This window comes from Muscardinus avellanarius (assembly GCF_963383645.1).
Source record: "Muscardinus avellanarius genome assembly, chromosome: 11".
Lineage (NCBI taxonomy): Eukaryota > Metazoa > Chordata > Mammalia > Rodentia > Gliridae > Muscardinus > Muscardinus avellanarius.
Genome location: NC_137797.1, coordinates 83,099,049 through 83,125,037, shown reverse-complemented (window position 1 = coordinate 83,125,037; position 25,989 = coordinate 83,099,049). Strand labels below are relative to the sequence as shown.

Sequence of the window (25,989 nt, the reverse complement as noted above, 5' to 3'; positions counted from 1 at the left end):
TTAAATGTTTCTCAAAATGAAAGCTGAGATGAGAGGATTTGGGTTCATGACAGCCTCAGCTACTTAGTGAGGCCCTTCACAACTCACTGAGACCCTATTTCAAAATAAAGAATAAAATATACAGGGCTGGGGGTGTAGCTCGGAGGTAGAATGCCCCTGTGTTCCATCCCCAGTATCACAAAAAGAAGAAGGAAGGAAGGAATGAACAAAATAAATCAGCATTGCTCTTGATATTCCATCCTATTTTCTGTAAATATATCCTAAGATGTCAAGCACAGCTGGGAAATAGTTCATGCCAGCAATCCCAGTAATTGGGAGGCTGACAGGAGGATCACAGGTTTGAGTCCAGCCTCAGCAACTCAGCGAGACTCTGAACAACTTAGAAAAATTCTGTTTTAAAATAAAAATAGGCTGGGCGTGGTGGCACACGCTTGTAATCCCCGCGCTTGGGAGGTGGAGACAGGAGGATCACGCAGGTTTGAAGCCAGCCGTGTTGGCATAGGAGACCCTGTTTCCAAATAAAAAAATAAATAAAAATAGGTCTGGGAGTGTAGTCCAGAGAAGGGTTTCCAGGAACCCCGGTACCACCAAAAATAAATAAATAAATAGTAAGTGCTGAGGATGTAGCTTAGAGGCAGAATGATCCTGTATTCAATAACTATCACCCTCCCAAAAAAGATGTCAAACTCAGAAGTAAAAATCATATAAAATTGTGTACACAATGGCATTCTTCTTATATAATTGCATATTATATACAATTGTAATTCCTTTGATTATAATTAAGAAAACTTGGGGAAAACAAAACAGTCATCAAATGAAAACTGATTAAAAATGAGATTCCAAAACAATGTTGTAAAGCAGTTAAGTGCAAATTTAACATTAAAGAATAAGCACAGTACAATTGTTCCAGTCATTGATAGAAATCATTAGATCTACCATTCATTACTGAATAGCCTAAAATTTCCATGTTCTATCACATTTATAAAAAAGATGACAGTAGAATCTGCCTCATAGTGTTGTTTGAGGAGTAAATGATTCAGTAAGGATAAAGCATGTGGAATATTGCCTAGCACATGGTAAACTAGAAAATGCATCTAGGGGAAAGGTAAACAGAGTAACAAGGAAGCTGACATGGACCTCAGGCTCACAAAGTTCACGGGCAATTCTGCCTTTTCAATCCAATTTACCTCCATAAAATTTAAAAAGGACAAAGAGCCTCCTGGAAAAATGTAAAAAGGCTGGGTATGGTGGTGCATGCTTATAATCCTAGCATTTGGGATGCTGCGACAAGAGGATCTGGGTTCACTGACAGCCTCAGCTACTTAGTGAGGTCCTTTGCAACTTAGTGAAACCCTGTTTCAAAATGAAGAATAAAAAATAGGGCTGGGGGTGTGGCTCAGAGGTAGAATACCCCTGGGTTCTATCCCCAATGCCAAAAAGGAAAGAAAAGAAAAGAAAAATGTAAAAAGAATGCTGGCAGTTTCTTTGTGAGATGGAAGTATTGAACAGCTGGGATCTGATGGGAGGGAAATTCAATAGAAGTCCCTGAGTAGGCCTCTCCTTAGAGAGGGCATATCTCAAACTGAAAATTCAGATTCAACAACAAGGCTTTGACAATCTGCATCCTGGAACTGTGCAGTTTGTATGTAATAGAGAAAAAAATAAAAATAAAAACATCTGTGACTAGGACTGGGGATGTGGCTCAGTGATAAAGTGCTTGCCTGGCATGTATGAAGTCCTGAGTTCAATTTCCAGCAAAACACACACACACACACACACACACACACACACACACACACACACACCACCTAAATATATGAAGTCAAAAGCTAAAGATCTTGCTAAGCAAGATCAGCCAGTCACCAAAACTCAAGGTTAATATGTTTTCTCTACTAGAGAAAAATCTATGTAGGAACTAGAGAAAATAGAAAAGAAAAGGTATTGTAGATAAGGGGAGAGATCAATAGAATAGAAGAAGGGGAGTGGGGGAAGAGAGAAAAAGATTGAAGAAGAAAACAGTTCAAATAATGCTATGTCTATATATAAAGTTATCACTACCAATTTCACTAACACATATGAGAAGTGGGGATAGCAGGATGAGATCCAGAAGGAACCACATCAAGGATTGTTTGTGTATGTGCTATATCATTTCGAACCTCACTATGATGTATAATTACAATGCATTGATAAAAATATGTATATATACAAAGTACACACACACACACACACACACACACACACACACATACATACACACACACACAAAGTTACAAAGCCTAGAGCATTTTTACAAAGGGAGACTCTGGATTGAGAATGACCCTAGAGGGACCAGAACCTACAAAGAACTGGTAAAACAAGGGAAGCAAGCAACAAGAGGCGGTGAGCAGCCACATTACAGGGCCAGCAGGCCAGGCAGAAAGTCCATGTGCTGCCTCTGTGGCAACAGGGCATTGCTGACACTCTTCAGGGGAGCTAGCAATAGCCACAAGGTAACAGCAACAGTGAGCACTTCAAGGAGGCAGAGAAAAAAGATGAGGGGCTTCCTGAACTGAATGCAGGAATAGACAATAGCTGAGCCTTATCTCCTTCATTTTGCTTTTCTACCACTGAATTCTTTTTTCAACTCTACTGATGCTATAACTCTTTCCATCTCTGTGCCATCTGGGCATGGTTCCCATTAATCAGTGAGGATCTACTTTCCTTTCTATAACTACACATTGAGTAGATTATGATAAAGCACTTTCTAAATGCAAGGCATTTGACTGGAAACTAAGTTGAACTGGTGAATAAAACACAATTTCTACCCTATGATAATTTATAGTTTAATAATTGTCTGATACGTTCAAATGTTATCCAACAAACACTAAGTACTGAATGCCAAAGGCAGGATTTGGTGTTGGAGATTGTTTTATGCACATATGGCTCCTACTAGGGATTATTTATATTCCACTAATGGGATTATAATAATCCTGCTAGGATTTTTTTATATTCCATTAATGGGACAAATTTGTAAACAAATCTGTGCAGTAAAATATAAAATGTGTAAAATAAATTTATTACATATTAGAAATATGGGTAGTCAATTCCATCTGAGTGATCAGGAAAAGTCTTCACAGTGAGAAGGATGCCTGAGCCATTATTGACTCCATCAGGTGAAGCAGGTCGAGAGAGCACCGAGGTGTACATATCATGACTCTCTCAGGAAATCCAAGTTATCTAAAGAGTGGTGGGGTGGAGGAGAGAGTTTGGAGGTGGCATGAGAGAGCAGGAAAGTGGTATGACAAGGAGAAAAAGATAATGCCAAAGGGCTAGGGAAACATTTAAGAAATGTTTATTACATAGGCAAATAAAGGGTTCTAAACAACAGTCATAGTATAATCATGATGGTATTTCCCCCCTTATCTTCTCTTGGTACTAGAGATTGAACCCAGGGGCATTCTACCACTGAGTCACACTCCTAGGACTTTTTATTTTTTATTTTAAAACAGGGTCCCACTAAATTACTGAGACTTTCCTCAAACCTGAAATCCTCTTCTCTCAGGCTACAATATACAGAAATAACAGACAAGCTCTACCATGCCCAGTGATATTTGCCCTTTTTAAATGGGCCTCTATCAGCTCAAAATATAGGATACATGAGACGGAGAGGGGGTCACCCAGAGAAAATGTGAGGCTGAAAGTCAAGGAACTTGTACTCTGGTTTCTCTGAGGATCAGATGGGCCTGGATCGGTGAGCACATTGGCCAGCGATTAAAGAGAGGATAGGGAGTAGAAGGGCAAGGAGGTGGGGGCTTAAGGCTCAACTGACCGGACATTTACTAGGGTATTGGAGACTTAGAGAAAATGATAGAAAGGACTTACTCCCTTCTAGGGAAGCAAACAAGAATTCTCCAGAGTGATCAGAAATAGTTTTAAAAACTGCTGAGGCAATTCTGATAATACCCATTGAGAATGACTAGTTTAGTCCACACTCACAAATAACAAAGATACAACTACATAATTGCATTTTATATGTGTGCCTGGCATTGTTCTTCTCCACTGTCATCAGCAGCATCATCACCATGTATTAAAATAATTCACATATTTATTGACCTTATTGAAAAAAGTGCATTTATAACTTTATTTTTTTCCTGATTTTAGAGTTACAAACATTAATGAGGCTTATGCCTTTTAAAAATCTTGACCTAATCTGTTGTGACAGCATTTTAGGCTAAATATAATCAACTGAGCACTTAGGTACTTTAGCTGTTAGAAGCACTTATGAAATTACTTAGATAAGCCAACAAAACTTCAGAACCAGACGTGTGTAAGAAACTATATGATTTATGGATAGTGACTTGATTAAGTAAACTTGTTCACTTTTCATCTGTGCCCATGAAAACAAGTTCAGAGTCCCGGCCCTCCCCACTCACCCTTTTATATAGAAGTATTATTTCTTTTATGTAGAAGTATTATTTCTCTCCATCTTCCCATTTTTGTGTCTTTATTTTATTGTTGGATTTTGATTTTTCAAAAATTTTGTTTTTCACTTTGTGACACAAAATTTAAATTATTGGAGCAAATATATAGGGCTTGAAAGAATATACATTAGCATATAAATAACCTATTGCTTCTTCCAGAGGCCAAACCACTGAACAATTCTATGTACCCTAGATTTTACCCAAGTGACATCTGTGTGTGTGGCTGCATAGTATCAGTTCACCAAACAAATTATTGGAAATATTTTTCCCAAGAAAAAATCTTTCATGGGTAAATATCTAAAAGGAAATATACCAAATTCTCTGTGCGTGTATATTTCTATCAATTTGAACCTCATTATTAGGTATAATTACAATGCACAAATAAAACTCTATTAAAAGTATAATTAATTTGCTATCCTACTTAATTTGTTATGTGAGTAAGATTAAATAGTAAAATTTACTGGTAAAAAGCAGTCATTTTAAATGCTCTACTTTATAAGCTAATAATTTTAAGGGTAGAGTCATACTCAAATTTAAGGACATCTAAGTTTATTTTTCAAATTTGTTCACCAAGCAGCAAACGCTTACTGTACTGAAACACCAAGTTATATTTTCTAACAGTCAATGAGAAAATAAATGGTACTTCTAAAGTTGGTTGTGCAAAAATCTAAATAAATATATGTCAGAATAAAATTAAAGTGCAAGAAATAAAATGTGGGAACTCAAAGGAAGAAACAATTAATTGTAGTTAGAGGAATCTACTGAAACTATGAGTTGTAAGGGAGGTCAATCCTAACACCCCACGAAAGACAGATAAAAATAGGTATGGGAGGGCTTTCAGACTGCATTAACGATGGTAGGGAGTGGGAATATGCTAAGAAATCAGGAGATTAGCAAGTACTCCACTATGGCTGGATGGTCCATATTCTAGATGAGACTAGAAAGATAAGGCTGGCCAGGATAAAAACATACCCTAGACACCATATTAGGGTACTTGGACTTCATTCTGTAAACACAGGGCAAATGCTCAGAGTTTCTACAAAAGGGAAAATCAGACAATTAGACCATAGTTTAGGAAGCTAACTAGAAAAATGTAAAGAATGAAACAAGCTAATTCTAGAGTCAGAGAGAATAATTATGGGAATATTTTAATAGTCTGGGAGAAAATGACAACTCTTGAGCCATGGGGGAGGCAGAAGAAATGGGAAGGGTGACAGATATGGAGAGTCTCAGGAACCAATAAGGTGATTTTGAAAGAAAGTGCTCAAGCTGTAGAGTTTATGAACTACAGTAGGCCAAATGTTATAAAGACAAGACACAACAGTGTCCCTGTCACAGCACTGCTTCACTTTATCTCCAGCCGACTCTTCCATGAAGCCCTGTGTACACTCTGGATTGTGCCAGGTACAACATGAGGCCCTCGGCTTTCAAAAGCAACTGTCAGAGTGAGCACACAAGCCAAGATCCAGGAGCCATCTCTACTGAAAACTCTCTGTTTGCTACAGAGCAATAATGGCCAAAAATACAGTAGCATATTAAAAAAGTAAATTTCAGGAAAAGCACAGGTATTTATTAATATTAACCACTATTTGTTTCTAAGATGAACAAAGCCAGCTTTATGTTCCTGTTAAGAGGAAAAATGAATAGTTACATTCTTTTGGGGAATTGTGAGTAAAATGAGAATTCTGAACTACTAAAGTGGCTGGCATTAGAAATGATTTATCATAATATCCTTCTAAAAATTTCTCAGACACTTAGGCCTAAGATTACATATGGTCACACAGAGGCTTAAGAGACATGTCTAGAAAAATCACATGTAATATATTAACAAAATTATACTTGTGATGGGGGAAATGAACATTTTCCAAATATATGTTAATATCATACTTTCTCCTATTACATGCTTTTAATCCCCACGCTTGGGAGGTGGAAACAGAAGGATCGCACAGGTTCGAAGCCAGCCTCGCTGGCTTAAAAGACCCTGTTTCCAAATAAAAATATAAAAAATAGGTGGCTGGGAGTGTAGCCTGGAGGTAGAAGGGTTTCCAGGAACCCCAGTACCACCAAATAATAATAATAATAATAATAATAATTTAATTAAATAGGACTATGGGCATAGCTTAGAGGAGCATTCTGTTAGGTTTAATCCCTAATATCACAAATAAATTATAAATGAATATCATTTTAATATACCAACAATGATCTATTTAAAAGACATTCTGTAACCCCAGGATTTCGGAGGCTTTAGACAGGGGCATCGCAGTTTACAGACAGCCTCAGCTACTTAGTGAGAACCTCTACAACTCAATGAGACCCTGTTTCAAAAATAAAGAATAAAAAAAAAGGGGCAGGGGTGTAACTCGGAGGTAGAATGTCCCTGGGTTCCATTCCCAGTACCTCAAAATAAATAAATAAATAAATAAATAAATAAATAAATAAATAAATAAATAAATACATTCTGGGAAACATAGACATATTTTGAGACATAAAATACCCTTTATTTTTATTTGCTTGTTTTATATAAGTTAACTACTACCTGGTTTAATGGGTTTGTGAATAGGCATTAATAGTTAAGATTTAGTTAAGCATATCTACTTTTTATTGCAAGGTGCTGCTTCTCCTAACATAGAATTGTAAAACACCAAGTGACATTACAGATATGTGGGCCAGGATTTCATCCTTTCTATAGGAATTAAGATCCAGAGAAGGGGTGCATGATTGTGTCAAAGGTCACAATGATAGTGTCAGAATGAAAGCTCAGGGAATCCTGCATTATACTTTGTGAAAAGCATTACCTAAGGGAGCAAGAGACTACAGAAATGTTATTTCTCTAACAAAGCAACTTAACTGAAACAAGAAATAGAAATAATTTAGAGTGTAAGACAAATCTTAAATTAAAAATCAATCATTTTTAAGTAGTATATTTCAGATAGCTTTCAAAAATATATTTAAATTCACTAACTTAAATTACCAATTAAGAGAAAAGTTCACTAACAACATAATATTATTCCTCCATGTCTCAAAGCTTACAAAGAGGCATAAAAATCAATTACACTCAACTCTCATATCTCTATTTCCACAGCTAATTTGAAAGCTGAAATATCAAAGTGTCTTAGTTTAAGTCCAAAATAGTAGGTAATTTAGGTAGATTAGCAAATAAAGTTATTATTGTCCTGGTATGATTCTCAAGTGCCTCTTAGTCTTGCATATTCATATTCTCTCTCTCTCTCTCTCTCTCTCTCTCTCTCTCTCTCTCTCTCTCTCTCTCTCTTTATCTCTCTAATTTGCTTATAGCTAAAAAAAAAAACCATGAAAACCTCCATGTCTATATGAAGAATGACTGGGTTGCTTTCAATTACCTAGAAACCACAAATAATGTGATACTCCTACAGGCACATATTTATATAGGTTTGTAGGAATACCCACAAAATTATATGCACTAAACCCAGGATCTGCAGGCAAGAAGAAGTAATTTCATTTTTCAAGATGATTATAAATCCACTATTATGCTAACAAGGCTGAAAAATATGTTGGTTTCAAACAGTTATGACAATTATAATCATACCACTGGTTCATTACACTCTCTGACATTTGAGATCATTCTTAATAAAATTAATGTCATCCCCTACTTATTTTACACATTTATATATGGAGAGAGAGAGAAAGAGAGAGCGTGCATGCAAGAGATAGAGAGCGCAAGCAAGCAGCTAATTAGCAAGGTAAAAAAATAGATTTTTATAAACTCAAGTCAGAGTAATGTGCTGACATGTTCAATATTTAAGTAATTTATTTACACCGAATTCCAATTTTGTCATGAAGACCAAACTGAGAAATATGTATTACTAAAATATCTAGCAAGTCAAATGGTGACTTCCTATTATTAAGAAAGCAGTGAATTGAAAACGATAGGGCCTAAGGTCAATGCTCAGCTCCATTGGTGAATCTGAATGTCCCATAGTCAATTCAATTAACTTTTCCTTTACCTTTCATTGTGCTCAGCCCATCACCTTTTTTCAGCATTTGGTGTTCATCTCGCTCTGCCTGATGATTCTAGTTAAATAGCCCTCTCATTTCTTAATTTCTTGCCACTTCATTAGATAACTCAGTACTGGAAGAATAAGAATCAACACTTGGAAATTAAACATTGAATTAACATTTATACCACCTTCTCACCAATAGGTGTCTGAAAAACACTGAAGAATTCCATATTTCCCATACTCAAGGGAAGTATTTCCTTTGTGATAGTATAATTACCTATTGTACTTGTGTTTCTCAGTTTTGCATTTTCTTTCAGTTACATACCAACACACTGGTATTGATGGGAAAAAGCCACACTTTGAAGCCCAAAAATAAAAAATTCCTGGGAAAGTAACAGTCAAAACATATTTGAGAATTAGACATATATAGATAAAGAATTCAATTTTTCCATTTACTAGATGCATGGCTTAGATGGAATTATTTAAAGTTTCTCTGAACCTCAATTTCCTCACCTGCAAAATGAAACATAATATCAACTGTTTTCCAGAATCATAAGGACTGAGAAAATTGGTCTGTTATATGCTTTAAATAGAGATAGATTTTGGCAATAATTTAAATAAATTATATAGCAAACAGCCAAAGCTTTCATGTTTCTTGGCTACTTTAGTAAAATTATATTTGAATTTCTTTACTATATAATAAATAGAAATATTTCCCAGAAATTATCAATGATATTTTGTTTCTTCGTCCATAAAATTTACACCCTCAAAATATTTGGGATTATCCTTTAAAGAATACATTTGGCAAAACACTTTACCATCAGACAAACAGTGCTTGGCCAGACATAGTTGTGAGTGCCTATAATCTTAGTACTTGGGAGGCTGAGACAGGAGGATTGCAGGTTCATGGACAGCCTAAAAATAAATAAATAAATAAATAAATAAATAAATAAATAAATAAAAATAGGGCTGGGGATGTATCTCAGTGTTAAAATGTCCCTGGGTCCAGGAAGGAAGGAAAGAAGGGAAGGAGGAAAGCAGGGAGGGAGGAAGGAGGGAATATTTGTTTGAGAGCATGAGCACTGATTCTTATGTCTGCAAATATTAAGGTACTGCGTCAGGCCATGAGCATCATCGATTGGGGCAAGATACCTTTTAAATACATATAATCCTATTATTAGCAATAAATTTTTGTTCTTCAGCTTGTGGTGTCAATTACTGCAATATCTGTTTTATCACATGTCCAAGAGTTATCTTCAGCGTAGATGTATTGATTTCACTGTGTTCTAGAATGTTCTTTTGTTTTAAAACAGTTTTCATGGTGGACTACCTCCTACCTGTCAAATCCCACATGTCTGACTGTGTGTCTTGGCAAGGGTGAAAGTATGGGGTGAAATCTGCAGATAATAAGTGCGCATTTCCAAATCCTCTCTGTTCTGACCACTGTTTTATTCTATACTCCCTCTGCAATGTATTGTTCAGCCTGGAGTATAATGCATTAACGTGTAGCTTTATAATTATCACCAGGCTTCTGTGTCTCCCTAAAGTAAATTTTTCTAAAATACATGTACCCTCGTTTATGTTGCTCAGATGCCATACAGTGAAACATTCATAGAAAACCAAGATAAGACACACAACTATTGAGTATTCTTATGACCGGTACTATGCTGGGCACTATCACATTTCTTTCATTTACTTGTCGAACAACCTTGAAAATGTCAAATTTTTTTTGTTTTGGTTTGGTTTTTGGTGTTACTGGGTTCCTGGAAACCTCCAGGCTACACTCCCAGACCTATTTTATATTTTTATTTGGAAACAGGGTCTCTTAAACCAGCGCAGCTGGTGTTGAACCTGTGCGATCCTCCTGTCTCTGCCTCCCAAGCGGGGGGATTACAAGTGAGCGCCACCACGCCCGGTGAAAATTTCAATTTTAAATCATTTATTTGTTACTGATTTGGAAATGAGATTCCAAAATTTGAAAACGCTTCCCAAACAACATTCCAAAGGGATAAAAATGCAATTTAAACACATCTGCCAACTCCTAATTCCATTTGCTTGCTGCTATACCCTGCTGCCCCAAATTCTCATTAATCTCTAGATGAAAACTTCTCGTGGAAAGCCACATTATATAGACTACATATATAATTACATTCTACATTATACATAAAACATTAAAACAGCCGGGAGTGGTGGCGCACACTTGTAATCCCCGCGCTTGGGAGGCAGAGACAGGAGGATCGCGCAGGTTCGAAGCCAGCCGCACGCGCTGGCTTAGGAGACCCTGTTTCCAAAATGAAAATGTAAAAATAGGTCTGGGAGTGTAGCCCGGAGGTAGAAGGGCTCCAGGAACCCCAGCACCACCAAAAAAAAAAAAAAGACCCATTAAAACACTATTACATTATTTATTATATATATTATATACATGTGTTTATACACACACACACACACACACACACACACACACACACACACCTCCCAAAGGACTTTAAATGTGATGTCATACATGATACAGGAACTCATTTGCTGGTAGTGTAAGGGGACAGTGGATGATTTTTATTTTGATGTTATATCCTTTTGTAACTACAGAGTGCTTACCTAATATGACAAGCAGTGTTTTAACTCATTTACATAAATTAATTTTTCTAATCCTCAATGCAAATATGAGTCAGAAGCTACTTTCCCCCATCTTATCAATGAGAAAACCAAGAAACAAAAGATCAAGTAACTTTCTAGGATCTCACAGCTATACCTAGATTCACTTTCTCCACATACCTGGGCTATTTTATAATAACCTCAGGCTCCAAATACAAAATATGAAGAGCAAACCAAGATACTGATAGAACAAAAATGGCAGACATTTCTCTGAAAAGATGAACCTAGACAATACCCAAATTAAGGCTTCAAAGTCACAGGTCAGAAATGATCCTAGGGCAGATTTTCCATCTCTGAGACTAAGGCAAATCCCCCAAAAATGGACTACACAGTGACCACGATCATGAACCACAGAATCTCAGGAAATGCAGAGCTAGCAAATAGGATGCTACGGTCTAGCAACTTCACCTGCTAAGCCTTCTAGGCACTCAAACATCCCCAGTGTAAATTAAGACAAGTTAGCAATTAGTAACATCATTTGAATCCTATTCCCATAGTAACTCCAAATTTATTTGGCTGGGTCCAGTGGGACAGACATGTATTCCCAGTACTTGGGAGGCTGATACAGGAAGATCACAGGTTCCAGGCCAGCCTCAGGAACTTATCAAGACTTTATATCAAAATAAAAAATTTAAAAGGGCTGGGGATAGAGCTCAGTGATAGAATGCCCCCGGATCCAATCTACAGTACCCCCAAAATCTGTTTGAATTAAGAATGGCAAGGAAATATCAAACAGGGTGGATTGGGGTGAAACTCTGATCTTTGAGTTTGAACACTTCAATTTTCTCTTGCCATAAATAATTAGAACAGTGTAAGTGTTTGCTTCAACCTGGTCCAGTTCCAGCTGGACCAGTCAGATTCTCTCTCTTGGAATCTAAATATGCTATAACAGGTGGTCAGTTCATCACTGAATATAGCTGGAACCATAACATCTGAACTTAAAAAGAATATGCCAGCAGTGGATGGAGAAACAGACAACAAAACCAAACAAAACTTCAAAGTAAGAAAGTAAGAAAAGCAAAAATAGGAGAGGGAGAGAAAAACCTACACAAGATTTTAATCAGCTTTTTGTTCCCTTCACAAGCTTCCATGCATTATAAAATCATGTAACCCCAGGTAATCTCATAGAGAAGACAAGAGACAGTGCTGAGTTTGAATCACCACTTCTGAGAGTGACAGTCTAGCTGGTAATACAAACCTGTAACCCAGTACTTGGGAGGCTGAGACAGGAGGATCACAGGTTTATGGCTAGCCTTGGCAACTTATAAAGTCCCCAGCAATGTAGTGAGTTCCTATTTCCAAATAAAATCTGGCTGAATGTGTAGCTCAGAAGTAAAATGCCACAATCCTCAGTGCCCCCACAAACACGAAAAGTGATAGTCTATCAGCAGTATTGTAGAATCAATGTCTGTGTCCAGCCCCTAAAATTCATAAGCTGAAATCCTAACCCCCAGTGTGATGGTGTTTTGAGGTGACACCTTCAGGAAGCAATTAGGCCATGAGGGTAAGCCTCCAGGAATAGGATTCATGGTCTTCTAAAAGGAACCCCAAAGAGCTCTTTACTCCATATGAGAATACAGAGAGAGAGATCTTGCAGTCTGTAACATGAAGAGTATCCTTCCAGAACCCCACAATATTGACTCCCAGATCTCCAACTTTCTGGCTTCACAGGTGTGAGATAAAAATTTCTGTTGTTAATAAGAAACCCAGTCTATGGTACTTTGTTAGAACCAGAGCTAAGACAAGTAGCAGTAATTTTCCTTTGTATAATATTTTATATTTAATTAAAGGCCTATAAATGGCGATGTGCAAGTATGTATTTACAAATAGGCTTCAACTGGCTCACAAATTCCCATCTCAAACTCATTTAAGCCAGCTCCAACACAGTACCAAGAAGTATCCTCTCAACCCCTTAGTACAGTACTGTTAAATCAAGAAACTGCAGTCAGTCATTGACTCATAAAATCAGGAAATTGAAATTTTTAGTATGTATACCCAGTACATAGTGAGCTTGTGATAAATTCAGATTCCCAGATTCCAATGCCATTGACTTTGTTTCAATATATCTGCAATGGGACCAGGAGCCTATATTTTAACAGAAATTCTCCCAATACTCATACAAGATGGCCCTGTTAGAGGAATACAGCATCAAACACTTATTGACTATATATTCTGTGCCAAGCTCAGAATACATAAATATGAAAGAATCAAAGATTGTCCTCAAATAGACTACAGGGACCAAGAATTGTTATAGGCCTACAATGCTAGTATATACCAGCTACTTTGGGAATAGAAAAGTCTAACCTGGGAGAGGTTTTCATTAGAGAATGTGATGTTTGACCCCAGTAGAAGATCACAATCTAATCAAGAAGAGGAGAAAGGAAGAGATGTTCAGGGGGAGAGAGTGGCCTGTGCACAGGCACACAGCCAAGTTTGGTTTGCTCTGATCATCACACATGTCCTGGAAATGGAGCTCTTACTAATATTTTGTAGCCATATTTATATGTCATGAGTCTTGGCACATAGTAAACATATGTGTGTATTCAGTCACAACATTTCTGTGAGGATTGATAGGAAACAAGGCCAAAGAGTTAAGGCCAGCCCTGACTTTTTAGAAAACCTAGCACATAGTAGGCATTCAAATTTCTACTTCTTTGCACAAAACTGTTTAAAATCACTATTCTTGCCATTCCAAGATCATTACTATACTTGTTACCTAACACACAAAGTCTAGAAATATGCAATACTCTCACTGATTTATAATCAATAAACCAATTTCTGAATCAGAGAAATTGATAAAAACTACAAAAATAATGAAATAAACCAAGGCTCCTGGAATAATAGGTGATTACTGTAAATTACTTTTCCCATTGGTTTTTGTCTCATTCCGAATCAGTCTGTTCTGAGAATACAATGGGAATGATATTTTTGTCTGTTTCAGGAGTTGTATCCTTTCAGCTATAGACAGGTTCAGTTAACTAGGTAATCTAATTAACTGAAAATCTACAAATTGTTTTAATAAAGAAAAGTAAACAAAAGAATAGCTAGATAATGGATAGAAGAGGAGGAAGGCCAAAGAGGACACACCCTAACACACCAAGTTTATAGCCACTATCAAACGCCCCTCTCCTGCTTCTTCTTAGTATATGCAAAGCACTCTATTCCACAATTATCCCTTTCCTGCTCATGCATGAGCCTCATCTTTAGATTTAGTCCTCGGTTATCCTATATCATATGATGTTTATCTGCCAACCAGATTTTACATTTTCAGAAAACAGAACTGATTCTGCATTTCTCATGAAGCATGGCATATTTCTAGACATCTAAAAGACAAATGTCTTTTCAGACACTTGGCTAGTGAATGGAACTATATTTAGCTTCTAGCTTCAATTGCTGAATCTTGCCACCTCCCCAAAATACAGATGAAGCCTTCAATGATAGGGGACAGTAAAAGGCCGTTATCGAAAGGGATCATATTCCTGAGTTGCTTTTGAAGGATCAGCAAATTACAAATGTCTCTGTTAAAGTAAGGCAAGGGAATTCCTCACTCTGCTTGCCTAGAATGAGGCTCAGAGGCCTATGATTGTACCTTCTTGCTAGTGAAATCCTCGCACACACCCAGGAAAATAAATGCTTTGTGAACATAAAAGAGAAAGAGGGAACAAATATCTCAGTGCAGGCTCTGTTCTTGTTTTTTATAATCAATTTATTAAAGTTCAAATGGAGGAACAATATGCAGAATTTTTAAACCGAATCATATGATGCATTTAACCAATAGATGCTATTTCCCACATTATAAGAACAGCCAACATTATAGGGAATATTCTTTTGTGTCATGCATTGTGTAAGTACTTTCCTCACCTCATTTTATTAAAGCTTGATAATACTCTCTATAAATTAAATAGCATAATTATCCTCAGTTTTTTAGAGATGAAGTGTAGACAGCTTAAATAAGAACTGACTCCAAGGTAAGTAAGTAAAATAATTTTTAAAAAAAAGCCAAAATTTACATGCAGGTCTCTGAAGCCAAAGATAAAGTACACCAACCTCCTGATTACAAGATCAAGTACTAAACACTTTAAGGCATGAAGGGATTTAATTATGTTTCTGTATGCTCAAAAGATGCTTTCTATATCAAACTTACCAAGAAGTATATGACAAACTGAGTCAAAAGCAACTTGATTAAATAATAGACAAAGCACCAGTGGCCTCAGCAGAGATAGATACCTGACATTAATTTCTTGGGTTATCTTCTCTTCCATGATTTTTTTTTTCCTATTTGAAAACTTAAACAATAAAAACAAAAAGTCAAAGCAAAGGTACAAAAAGTTGCTGAAGAAGGGGATCTCCAGGGCCCAAGCAGTAAACTAAAATATGCTGGCTGAAGCTAAATGGACTTCAGGATCCCCAGCACACCTACAGCAAATAAGAATCAAGGGGAAGGGGGGGGGGGCAGAAACCTATGACAAAATAACCAGCTCCAAAGTTCCAATTTTCCTAAAGAGCTATGAGACATCCACATTTGCTACCTTCTACATTCTACAAACCAAACCGGCCACACTATCATTAGACACTGCAGGATGTTGAGTAGAGGATACAACTCTAGAAGAAAATGAGGTTACTACAGGACTTTGGGCTGTTATCTTTCTATTTCAACAATCTCCTTCTTGTGTTCAAACCCAGGTTCAGGAAAAAAAAAAGCCTACAAATTGTCTAAAAAGAGTTTTGCACACTGCTTCCTCTGTTCTATTGACAGAAAGAAATCTCAGGCAGCATTAAAATCAGTGGCCTCAATAAGGCAACTGCTTAATGTTAGCTCTCATTACCAACATTAGTATTTTCATAGCCTTAAGAGAATCCAAGAATCATACAGAGATAACAACTACCCCTTAGCCACAAATACCATCACTGAGGATGCATGTGATCGAATTGTCATGAAAAACATTCATTCTTTTTGGCTCTTGGGTTAATCTTGTGAAAATGCAAAAATCAAGGCTGATGGCATTTCAAACTTCTGGGCTTATTTACATCAAAGAGTAACATTATGATATCCCTTTAAGGCAAGTTTTGCTAAGGAAAAGAAGGGAAAGATTTTAGTGCATTAAAAACAATCTTAGGACAAAAAAAAAAAAGCTAACTTATGTTTCCACTGGGAGAGATGGAATTGTTCAAACCAGGGGGGTGGGCTCCGGAGTAGATAGGAGAATTCCAGAATTCTTCCTCTCCTTTGCCATTACAATTTATTACAACAGGCGCATCTTAAAAAAATAAAATAAAAATCTTCAGGAATATGGCAATTTTGCCCCTTGGTTTAGAGAGAAGCTGCCTCACTGAAGTTTGAAATTTCCAGTCCCTGAACAGGGCGAGAGTTGTGGCAAAGCCTCTGAAGTGTCTACGCGAGGACAGAAAGACTTCTTAGGTTTTAAGTAAGGCACAGATTCCTCTGCTAGGAGGGCTGCAGCTGAAATCTCCTTCGGGCCTAAGGCTTTAAGGGTGGGGGTGGGGTGAGGAAGTTAGGTGGCCCCAGAAAGTGTGTAGGGAGGAAGCTGCGCAGCGAGCGGAGCGCAGTCCCCAGGCGCCTGGCAGGGCGAGTCCCAGGCCACTGCGCGCGGCTGTCACGAGCGCTTCCCCTGGAGCCCGGTCTTCACTCAACCACCCCTCTCCGGACAGGGGATAAAACAGGGCCGGCTAAGTGGGCGGTGGCCGGGGTTTCCGCAGCTGAGTCACAGCCGCTTCAACTTTTACAGCGTTTCCCGGAAAGAAACAACAACAAAAAAAAGACTTTGCCCCAGGGCCCACCGTTCGCTTCCAGTCCCTGCTGCCCACTCTAGGTCACTCGCCCCGGGGTGGGGTGCCTCGGATCCGTAGCTGGGGGTGCTCCCCCGCGCGAAGCCTCGCGGCGCCCCGGGGTGCTGGCCAAGTGCTCCCAGCGCCGCGGTGGGCGCGCAGGAGCGAGCGGAGCGGCGCGCCTCACCTGCAGGACACCGACAGCTCCACCCGCGTGGCGGGGATGGCCGCGCTCAGCCGGCCCAGGTCTCCGAGGCCCGCGGTGCTGGTGCAGCGGCTGTCCATCCTGGGCGGGGACGCTTTGGGCTGGTCCCGCGCCCACATCCGGAGCCCGGGCCACTCGGGACTCCGCGAGCCAGGCTGCCGGCCGCCGGGCACCGGGCGGAGGCTGCGCGACCGGTCGGGGTGGCAGGCTCCGGGCGCACGCCCGAGTCCCGCCCCGCCCGGAGCCCGCCCCCGGCCCGGGACTGCCCGCCCCCGCGGCCGGACGCTGGGGGCGGGAGGAGGGCCTCCGCCTAGCACAACTGGGTATGGGACTGGCGGGCTCTAAAGCGGGGAAAACACTGGTGCGTCAGGGGGCGTCGGAGCTGCGTCTTCTTCCTGGATTCTCTGGAGCGGGAGGTCTAATGGTGACAGCCCTCCTGCCAGTGCTGTACTGCCTTCCTTTATCTCCAAATGCATGGAATTTCAGCTCCAAAACAGGAAGGTCACAACCAAATCATGCAGCTCCGCACCCCAACCCAAACCCTTAAGACCTGAAACTGCAAGGGTGCGAAGCGAAGAGAAGCGGGAGTGATGGAGTTCGTCGCGTTTGGGAAACTGGATTACGGGGTCACTGGCCTGGTGTCAAGATAAAACTGAGGCCACAGCGTCCCGAAGTCGCCCGGCGTCCCTCCGCTGCAGCCCCCTGCACAGCCGCACCTTCCTGCCCACTGGCCTCGCCCGCAGGCCCGCGCCCCTAGGGCGTTTGCCACCAGGGATGATGGAGAATGGAGCAGCTCAAAAGGAGAAGGCAAAGGAGCTGTTGCCTCCTCAGCCCGAAGGGCACGACTTTCCAGCGAGCTGGCTTAACTTGGGAGGAGCACTCTTCTCCGTTGAAGATCTGACATCCTACTAAAACTGTAATCCAGCGGTGCACGGTGGGTCGCGCTTGTAATCCCAGTACTTGGGAGGCTGAGACAGGAGGACCACAGATTCGCGACCAGGCTCAGTTACCTAGTAAGGACTTCTGTAACTTAGTGAGACCCCTGTTTCATAATAAAGAATAAAATATAGAGCTGGGTGGGGTGTGCAGTTTGTAGGTACAATGCCCCTGGATTCAGTCCCTAGTTCGGCAAATAATAATAACGGCAACAATAATAACAACAGCAATAACTGTAACCTCCCAGGGCTACCTACTCAGAGAATCTGCAGCCTGCTGTTGAAGAGGTGCGAGCCCGCCCCCTGCTGGGTGCTTCCCTTGTTTCCTTCTTGGTTTCTCTTCCTGATCTCCCACTGGCCACTTAACCATGTCTGAAATCCAGAAGTTCTATAATTTTCTTCCTGTTTCCTTATTACAAATTAAACTGTAGGTTATGACTACAACAGCCCCCAAAACTTTAGTCATTTCTATTATGCTACCCAAAATTATTTTGGAGAAAGAGACCCAAGTGTGTTTTTTTAAGCTAACCAGAAATTTAGTTTATAGAAGCCTGCTGAAGAAATAAAAGTTGACAATTTAAAAACCATACTGAACCCATAAAACTTATTATTTTTGCCATTTTATTTAGGTATAATTTAGACATGCACGAATCCAAGATATTATTTGATAAATTTTAATACATTTAACTTAATACATGTATGCATTTACATACATATGTATAGATATTACAATTACATATTATAAAATTCAATTCATTTAAAATATTTAATATAATACATTTATACTCCTGTGAAGCCATCGCCAAAATCAAATAATGAAATTTTTCACTGTCTCCAAAGTTTTCTCGTGTCCATTGTGTAATCATTCCCTCCTTTCACCACTAAAAGCAATGCAGTTGGAATTTTCTTTAAATATATCTGTGGAATCATACAACATGTACTATTTTAACCTGACTTCTTCCTCTCAGCAAAATCCTTTCCTGATTCATCCATACTGTTGAGTAAATCTATAGTGAATAGTATTCCATGAATAAGTGTGACGCAAATTGTTTACCTATTCACCATGATGAACATTTTGGTTGTTTCTAGTTTTGAGCTATTTAAAACAAAATTGCCAAGAACATTTATAAACACATCTTTATATGGATATATGCTTTCATTACTTTGGGTGAATACCTTGATGAAGAATAAGTGGGTGATATGGAATATGTACATTTAACTTTTTAAAAAACTACTAATCTAGCCAGGCGTGGTGTTGCACACTTGTAAGCCCTGCACTTGGGAGGCAGAGACGGTGTTCCAAGCCAGCCGCCCTGTTTCCAAATAAAAAAGAAGTATAAAATAGGTCTGGGAGTGTAGCCCGGAGGTAGAAGGGCTTCCAGGAACCCCAGTACCACAAAAAAAAAAAATTTTTACATTAACAATATAAATGATATTAGAATGTTCTAAAATCAAAAGTACAATTAGGAAGCTGAGCGTGGTGGTGCATGCTTAAAATCCCAGCATTGGAGAGGCTGAGACAGGAGGATCACCATTCAAGGACAGCCTCACCTACTAGTGAGGCCCTTTGCAACTCAGTGAGACCATGTTTCAAAATAAAAATTTAAAAATAGGGCTGAGGGTGTAGCTCAGAGGTAGAATGCCCCTGGGTTCCATCCTCAGTGCCACAAAAAAGGACAATTAGTCAAATTTTAATAAACCGTCGCTCACAGTCAGTGATCCAGCAAATATTAACTAAATGTTAGCTACACATTAGGTTTGAGAAAGAAAGCTCTTAGTGGCACTTAAAGATTAAGAAAAGCAGGCTGGGAGTGTAGCCCAGAGGTAGAAGGGCTTCCAGGAACCCCAGTACCACCAAAAATAAAAAAATAAGGCCGGGCGTGGTGGCGCACGCTTGTAATCCCCGCGCTTGGGAGGAGGAGGATCACGCAGGTTCGAAGCCAGCTACGTGCGCTGCCTTAGGAGACCCTGTTTCCAAATAAAAATGTAAAAATAGGTCTGGGAGTGTAGCCCGGAGGGAGAAGGGCTTCCAGGAACCCCAGTACAACCAAATAAATAAATAAATAAATAAATAAATAAATAAATAATTAAATAATTAAATAATTAAGAAAAGCCAGCAAGGAGGATTGAGAAGAGACAATACTGACTCAACCACTAAATTCTTTCATTTCTTAAATTTTATCATTTCACAAGATAAACAAAGACCTCAGTTAACAAATTAAATTGTTATTATCCATTATTTTCAGAAGTGCTTATTTATAAAATGCCATGCTAAAAAGAGGCTAATGAAAAAATAAAAGATGAAGACCAAAACAAAAGCTACAGAAAAAGAACATACTTTCAGCTGTACATGAAAAAGAATACCATTACTTTGCCAAGCACTTGGTATCTCAGCTCACAGGAAAATCAACAAACAAAACAGTAACTGGAGCATTTCTTTAGGCTGAAGTTACATCAGTGGGACATTTATCAATGAGACTCAACAGGTAGTATACTTCAAGATAAGCCACAAATATCAACATTGCCATATAATTGACTTTAAAATGATCTCAGAAAATTGAAAACAATACATAGCTATCCTATCACTTAATCTCTGTGGATAGTTGTACTATTACTTTAATGACACACTTACTTAATGAAAGCACAGACTAAAATAAAACATATAATAGCAAACAAAGGACCAGCTGTTTGGGAAAATGACAGATAAAGCAAGACATTAGCTGGGTGTGGTGGTGCACACTTGTATTCCTAATACTTGGGAGACTGAGACAGGAGGATCACAGGTTCAAGGACAGCCTCAGCAAACAGTAAGACTCTCATCAACCTAGCAAGGTCCTGTTTCCAAATAAAAATAAACAGAGCTAGGGGTGTATCTAAGATGTGGAATGCCCCTGAGTTCAATCATCAGTACCACACACACAAAAAAAAGAAGACAGTTTAAGGAGTAGCCAAAACTGAATACCTGCCTTCTTTCTGGACCTGATAACTATTTGGATATGAACAACCCAAAGTGGATCAAATCTTCCCTTAATCTAGTCATAGAAGACATTAAAAAAGCCAATATTACTAATACTTTTAAATTGAAATTACTTTGTAACTAAAGATGAATATCTCATCAGTCTTATAAATTACTTTCCTTGTCTAAGGCAACCAGAAAAATTACTCTTAAAATCAATAGTAAAATAGTGCAAGTAATAGCAGTTAATATGTCATGAATAAATGCCTGGGAACATTAAGTCCAATATTTTAATCAACTTTCTAAGATATTGCACATGGATATTTAGGTAAACCTTATCAAGTATATTTTTACGTAGTTAAAAATAAATTTTAATTGCTGAGTAGAATTCCATTGTGTTTATTTCCTATAATTTTACAATGCATTCTTCTGTTGATGGAGACCTAGGTTGGTTTCATATTTTGGCTATTACAAACAATGGAATTCTACTCAGCAATAAAGAAGAATAAAATCATGCAATTTACAAGAAGATGGAAAGACCTGGTGAACATTATGTTAAGTGAGATCAGCAGAGCACAGAAAAAGAAGGAACATATGTTTTCTCTAATATGCCCAAACTAGGGAATACTAGGGATACCAGAGGTACTCCAGACAATGGAGAGGAAACCTCACCAAAGCTAGAAAGGAAGGGTAGGAAAGAAAGAAAGCTGAGGTTGATTAACTGGAGGAGCTACATTCGAATATGGGTATAATTGTGAATGTAACATGGTCAACCAGGACACTCATTGTTGGGAAGGGGGAAAGGAGAGGGCACCAAGCACTCTGTGAATGTATGACATTTTCAATATTATCCACATAAAAATAAAAAATAAAAAGTGACCTTTATACTCAACAGAGCACTTAGAATAGAGGATTCATTACATTTCAGAATTTTACGAATAATGGATAATAGTACTCAGTTATCCATTGCTATGTAACAAACCAGTCCAAAAACTTAATTAGACAAAACAGCCATGATTTAATTATGCATTTTTGTTTTGTGTGTGCAGGGGGTACTGGGGATTGAGCCCCAGGGACATTCTACCACTGAGCTACATCATCAGCCCTTTTTATCTTTTATTTTTAAACTGTATCTCATCAAGTTATTGCGCAGTGGCTTCAAACTTACAATCCCCATTTCAACCTCCCACATACTGAGATTATAGGTATACACCACCACACTCAGCTTTTCATGCTTCTCTGAGTCAGAAATTGAGGTAGGGCTTGGCAGGCAATTGGGGTCATGAACATGGGTACACTGGCTGGACTAGAAAAATCTTAGAGGGCTTCCTTCACTTGTCTGACAGTTCAATGCCCTTTCTACATGTGCTACTTGTTGTCTCTCCTCGTTTGGTAGTTTCTTCTGGGTTTCTGAGTTTCTTTCTTCCAGCAACACAGCATGGTGCCTGGCTTTCCTAGAGCCACAGTGGAAGCTTCCAGGCATGGCAAAGGAGATGGAAAAGTATCACTTCCACTGATTCTATATGCCAAAGTAAGTCATAAGGCCTGCCCAAGGTAGTGACAGAGATAGGAGTGCATGACTAGGCTGACTTAAAGGATATAGTAGGATACATGCACATTTTAGAAGGGAAAGAATTTAGGGCAGGCATCTGTAAGGACTACCTACCTAAAATAGTCTATTTAATCAAGGTTAAAATTAAACATCCCCTCATTAAAAAAAAAACACTGATTTAATTTTACACTACTTAAGACTTTTCTATTTGAAAAAATATAGAGAGCCAGAAATCTCATAGCTTTGAATATAAGCTATAATATTTACATACAAAGCTACATTTTTTTATCAGAATAAGTAGGATCAGTGCATTGAGCAAGGATTTGTCTTTTTGAACTTAGCTAATTGCATACTAAAAAGTGAAGGTGCAAAAAGAAATATAGAAAACAAAGATTATCTTCCTTGGTTTCAGGTATCTTACAGCTTAGTGTGAAACTTATCTTCAATTCATATGCCAATAAAAACAGGAAAGAATAAGAAATAAGCATTGACATAAAGTAATATGGTTTCAGTAACATGAACAATGCTAAAGAAAAGGTGGATTATTAAGAAAGCATACACATTAAAACTTTCCTAGATAAAGGTGACTTGAAATTTTCAACAGGTAAAAAGATAAAACATTAAAATGTAGATAGGGGGAATATATGAGCAAATATAGAAGTAAAATTAAGTAATATATATGTTTTTATAGGTCAGAGAAGACCAAATTCACTAGAGAAGAAATATGTGAATTTGGATAGACAGAATAAGAATATTTTAAAAGGCTTTAATCAAAGAAAAGATTTTTTAAATGAAAGTGAACTAAAATTATACAGTCCTACATTGTCTAGTAGAATATCCAGTGGCTATTCAAATCAATTACTATTAAATAAAATTCAGAATGCAGTTCCTTAGTTATACTAACAGCCATTCATATGCTCAATACCCACCTGTGGTATAGTGGGTAGTGCAAATTATAAAACATTTCCTTTGCCCTATGAAGTTCTGTTGGGTAGTACTGACAATCTGTTCTATTTTTTAAATATTTCTGAAATCTATTCAACTCTCACTTCTCTCCTGCCACTACCAGTAGTTCAGGCAACCATCATCTTTCACTTGAGTTAGAGCAACACTCTGCTCCCTCACCTCTCTGTTTCCAGTCATACTCTTCTCTGATCTTCATATTCTGCAGCTAGAATGAACTTTATAAAATATTAATCTGATGTCATCAGTGTCCCGCATGAGCTATTCATGCCATCCTCTTTGTTTAGAATGCACCTCTCTGCCTTCTTTTCTTAGCTAATGCTTATGTGTTCTTTAGGCTCCCCGTTAGATGGCATTTCTTTCTTCAGATGCCTTGGAGCCTTCGTACTTTTATCTGTAAAATGATCTGATCATCTATGATACAAATGTTATGAAAATTAGAAATAAGATATAAAACAGTACTTAGCACATAAAATGAAAGGCATGGTAACAATGGTAATTTGCTGATGATGGCTGACATTCTTTGGTTCTATTTGTTCATGCAAACTTACAAGGGTACCAAAATACCACCTTATCTGCCCAGTAATAATTTAAAATCATTTGTGTAGCTCACGTAACCAAAGGCGAGTCATATGTGCTTCAGTTCAGTCACATGGCTTCTCTTGAGCTCTCTAACCTACTATGTTCCACTCCTTTTCAAAACTTTTAAACCACATTTTGCCTTAAATCCATCTTTTGGCGGCCAAACTCCTAGTCTTCATGACCTATCTAAAAATGTCATTTCCACCAGACATTGTAGCACATATCTATAATCTCCATACTTGAGAGGCTGAGACAGAAGGTTTTAGGCCAGCATCATCAATAGAAAGACTAAGCAACAGTGAGATCTTGTTTCAATATAAAATATAAAATGATATGGCATGTAACTCAAAGAAACGATGCTTCTAGATTAATTTCCAACATCAATCAATAAATAAATATCACCTCCTCATGTAAACATTTTATATATATATATATATATATATATATATATATATATATATATATTCTTGTTTCCATCACTTTTTAAGTAATGAATCTAATAAAACAACTTATGTATACAGAAGAAATAAAGATAAAAATTTAACACTTCCGGGAAGATGGTGACCGAGAAAAGCGGGGCTTAAGAGCCCCGCTAACAACAAATCTCCATTACCACAAAATCAGTGCCTTTCAAAGCCAGAAAACAACATCACCAGAGAAACAAAAAAAATCACCAGGCTCCAGAGAGAAAGCGGACTGAGAACAGAGCCACAGAGGAGATCCTCACGCCCGAGGACGCGGCTTCATGCCCGAGGACGCGGCAGCAGTGCCATACTGCCGGCGGCACCGGCAAATTCACGGGACGGCCACAGCAAGCCGAGGGGAGCCGCTGCGGAACAGCCAGGCGGGATTTCTCGGTGCACAGGGCATCTAAAGCTCCCAGTGGCTGAGCTCAGCACATGCTGCAGGGATTCAGAGTGGAAATCAAAACCAAGAAAAAAAAACCGCCAGCCCCATAGCCGAGGGCGTAGCAGCAGCGCCATATTGCCACCTGCGGCAACAGCACCGAATTCACCGAATTCAGTACAGCTACATCTGTGTACTCAAGAACAGTGAGTCAAATTGTGGGCCACAGCGGAGAAATACCAGTACTGTACTCACTGGGACTTGACCCAGTGGGAGAGGGGCGGTAGCAGTGATATCACACCATAGGAGAACGTGCAACCTGACACCCCCCCATAGTCTAAAGCAGCCTCTATCGACTCTCTGGGTCGGAGACTCTGTGATACAACCCAGTAAAGGAGTAGTGGGGTCTGAGATACTACTGACTCGAGATCCAGAGCACCTTAAGTGAAGTCATAGTGACCCAAGGGAAGAACCCAGAGAAGGCACAAACTTCCGACATCATGGGAAAGAGGAATAATACTGGAGCAATGAATGCTCACAACCCCACAACATCAGAACCCGATAAAACAGAAAATCAGAGATTTCTAGAAGAGCAAATCAGGAAAATAACTGTAGAAATAATAGAGGGCTTCGAAAAGAACTCAGAGAGAGCCAAAAAGAGATAAAGGATGCAATTAATGAAGTAAAGGCCTCAATTCAAAGCACAAACAACCGATTAGAACACATGGAGAACAGAATCTCGCTCTTAGAAGATGATCATTCCAAAAATGAACGCATAGTTTCTAATCTAGGAAAAAATATCCGACAGCAGGAATCTGATATTGAAGAAATATGGGCCCATTTTAAGAGAGCTAACCTAAGAATAATTGGAATAGAGGAGGGAAAAGAAAGTGAAACCAAAGGGATCAACAATCTCTTCAAGGAAGTAATAGCAGAAAATTTTCCAGACATAGAGCAAGAGGTCGATACGCAGGTCCAGGAAACGTATAGAACTCCATTTAGACAGGATCGGAGAAGAGGATCCCCACGCCACATAATTGTCAAAATGACCAATGTGGAAGCCAAGCAGAGAAT

At 38.8% G+C, this 25,989-nt stretch overlaps 1 protein-coding gene across 1 annotated transcript in view; it reads right to left on the bottom strand.

Annotated features, from left to right (window-relative positions):
* Positions 1-17,200, bottom strand: part of CPNE8 (copine 8) — a gene marked incomplete at both ends in the record, with an annotated part of 248,034 nt that extends 230,834 nt beyond the window's left edge. Inside the window, one exon of the mRNA XM_080705259.1 lies at positions 17,064-17,200. Coding sequence (XP_080561385.1) covers positions 17,064-17,200 — 137 coding nt within the window. The remainder of the gene's footprint in view (positions 1-17,063) is intronic.
* Between the last annotated feature and the right edge of the window lie 8,789 nt (positions 17,201-25,989).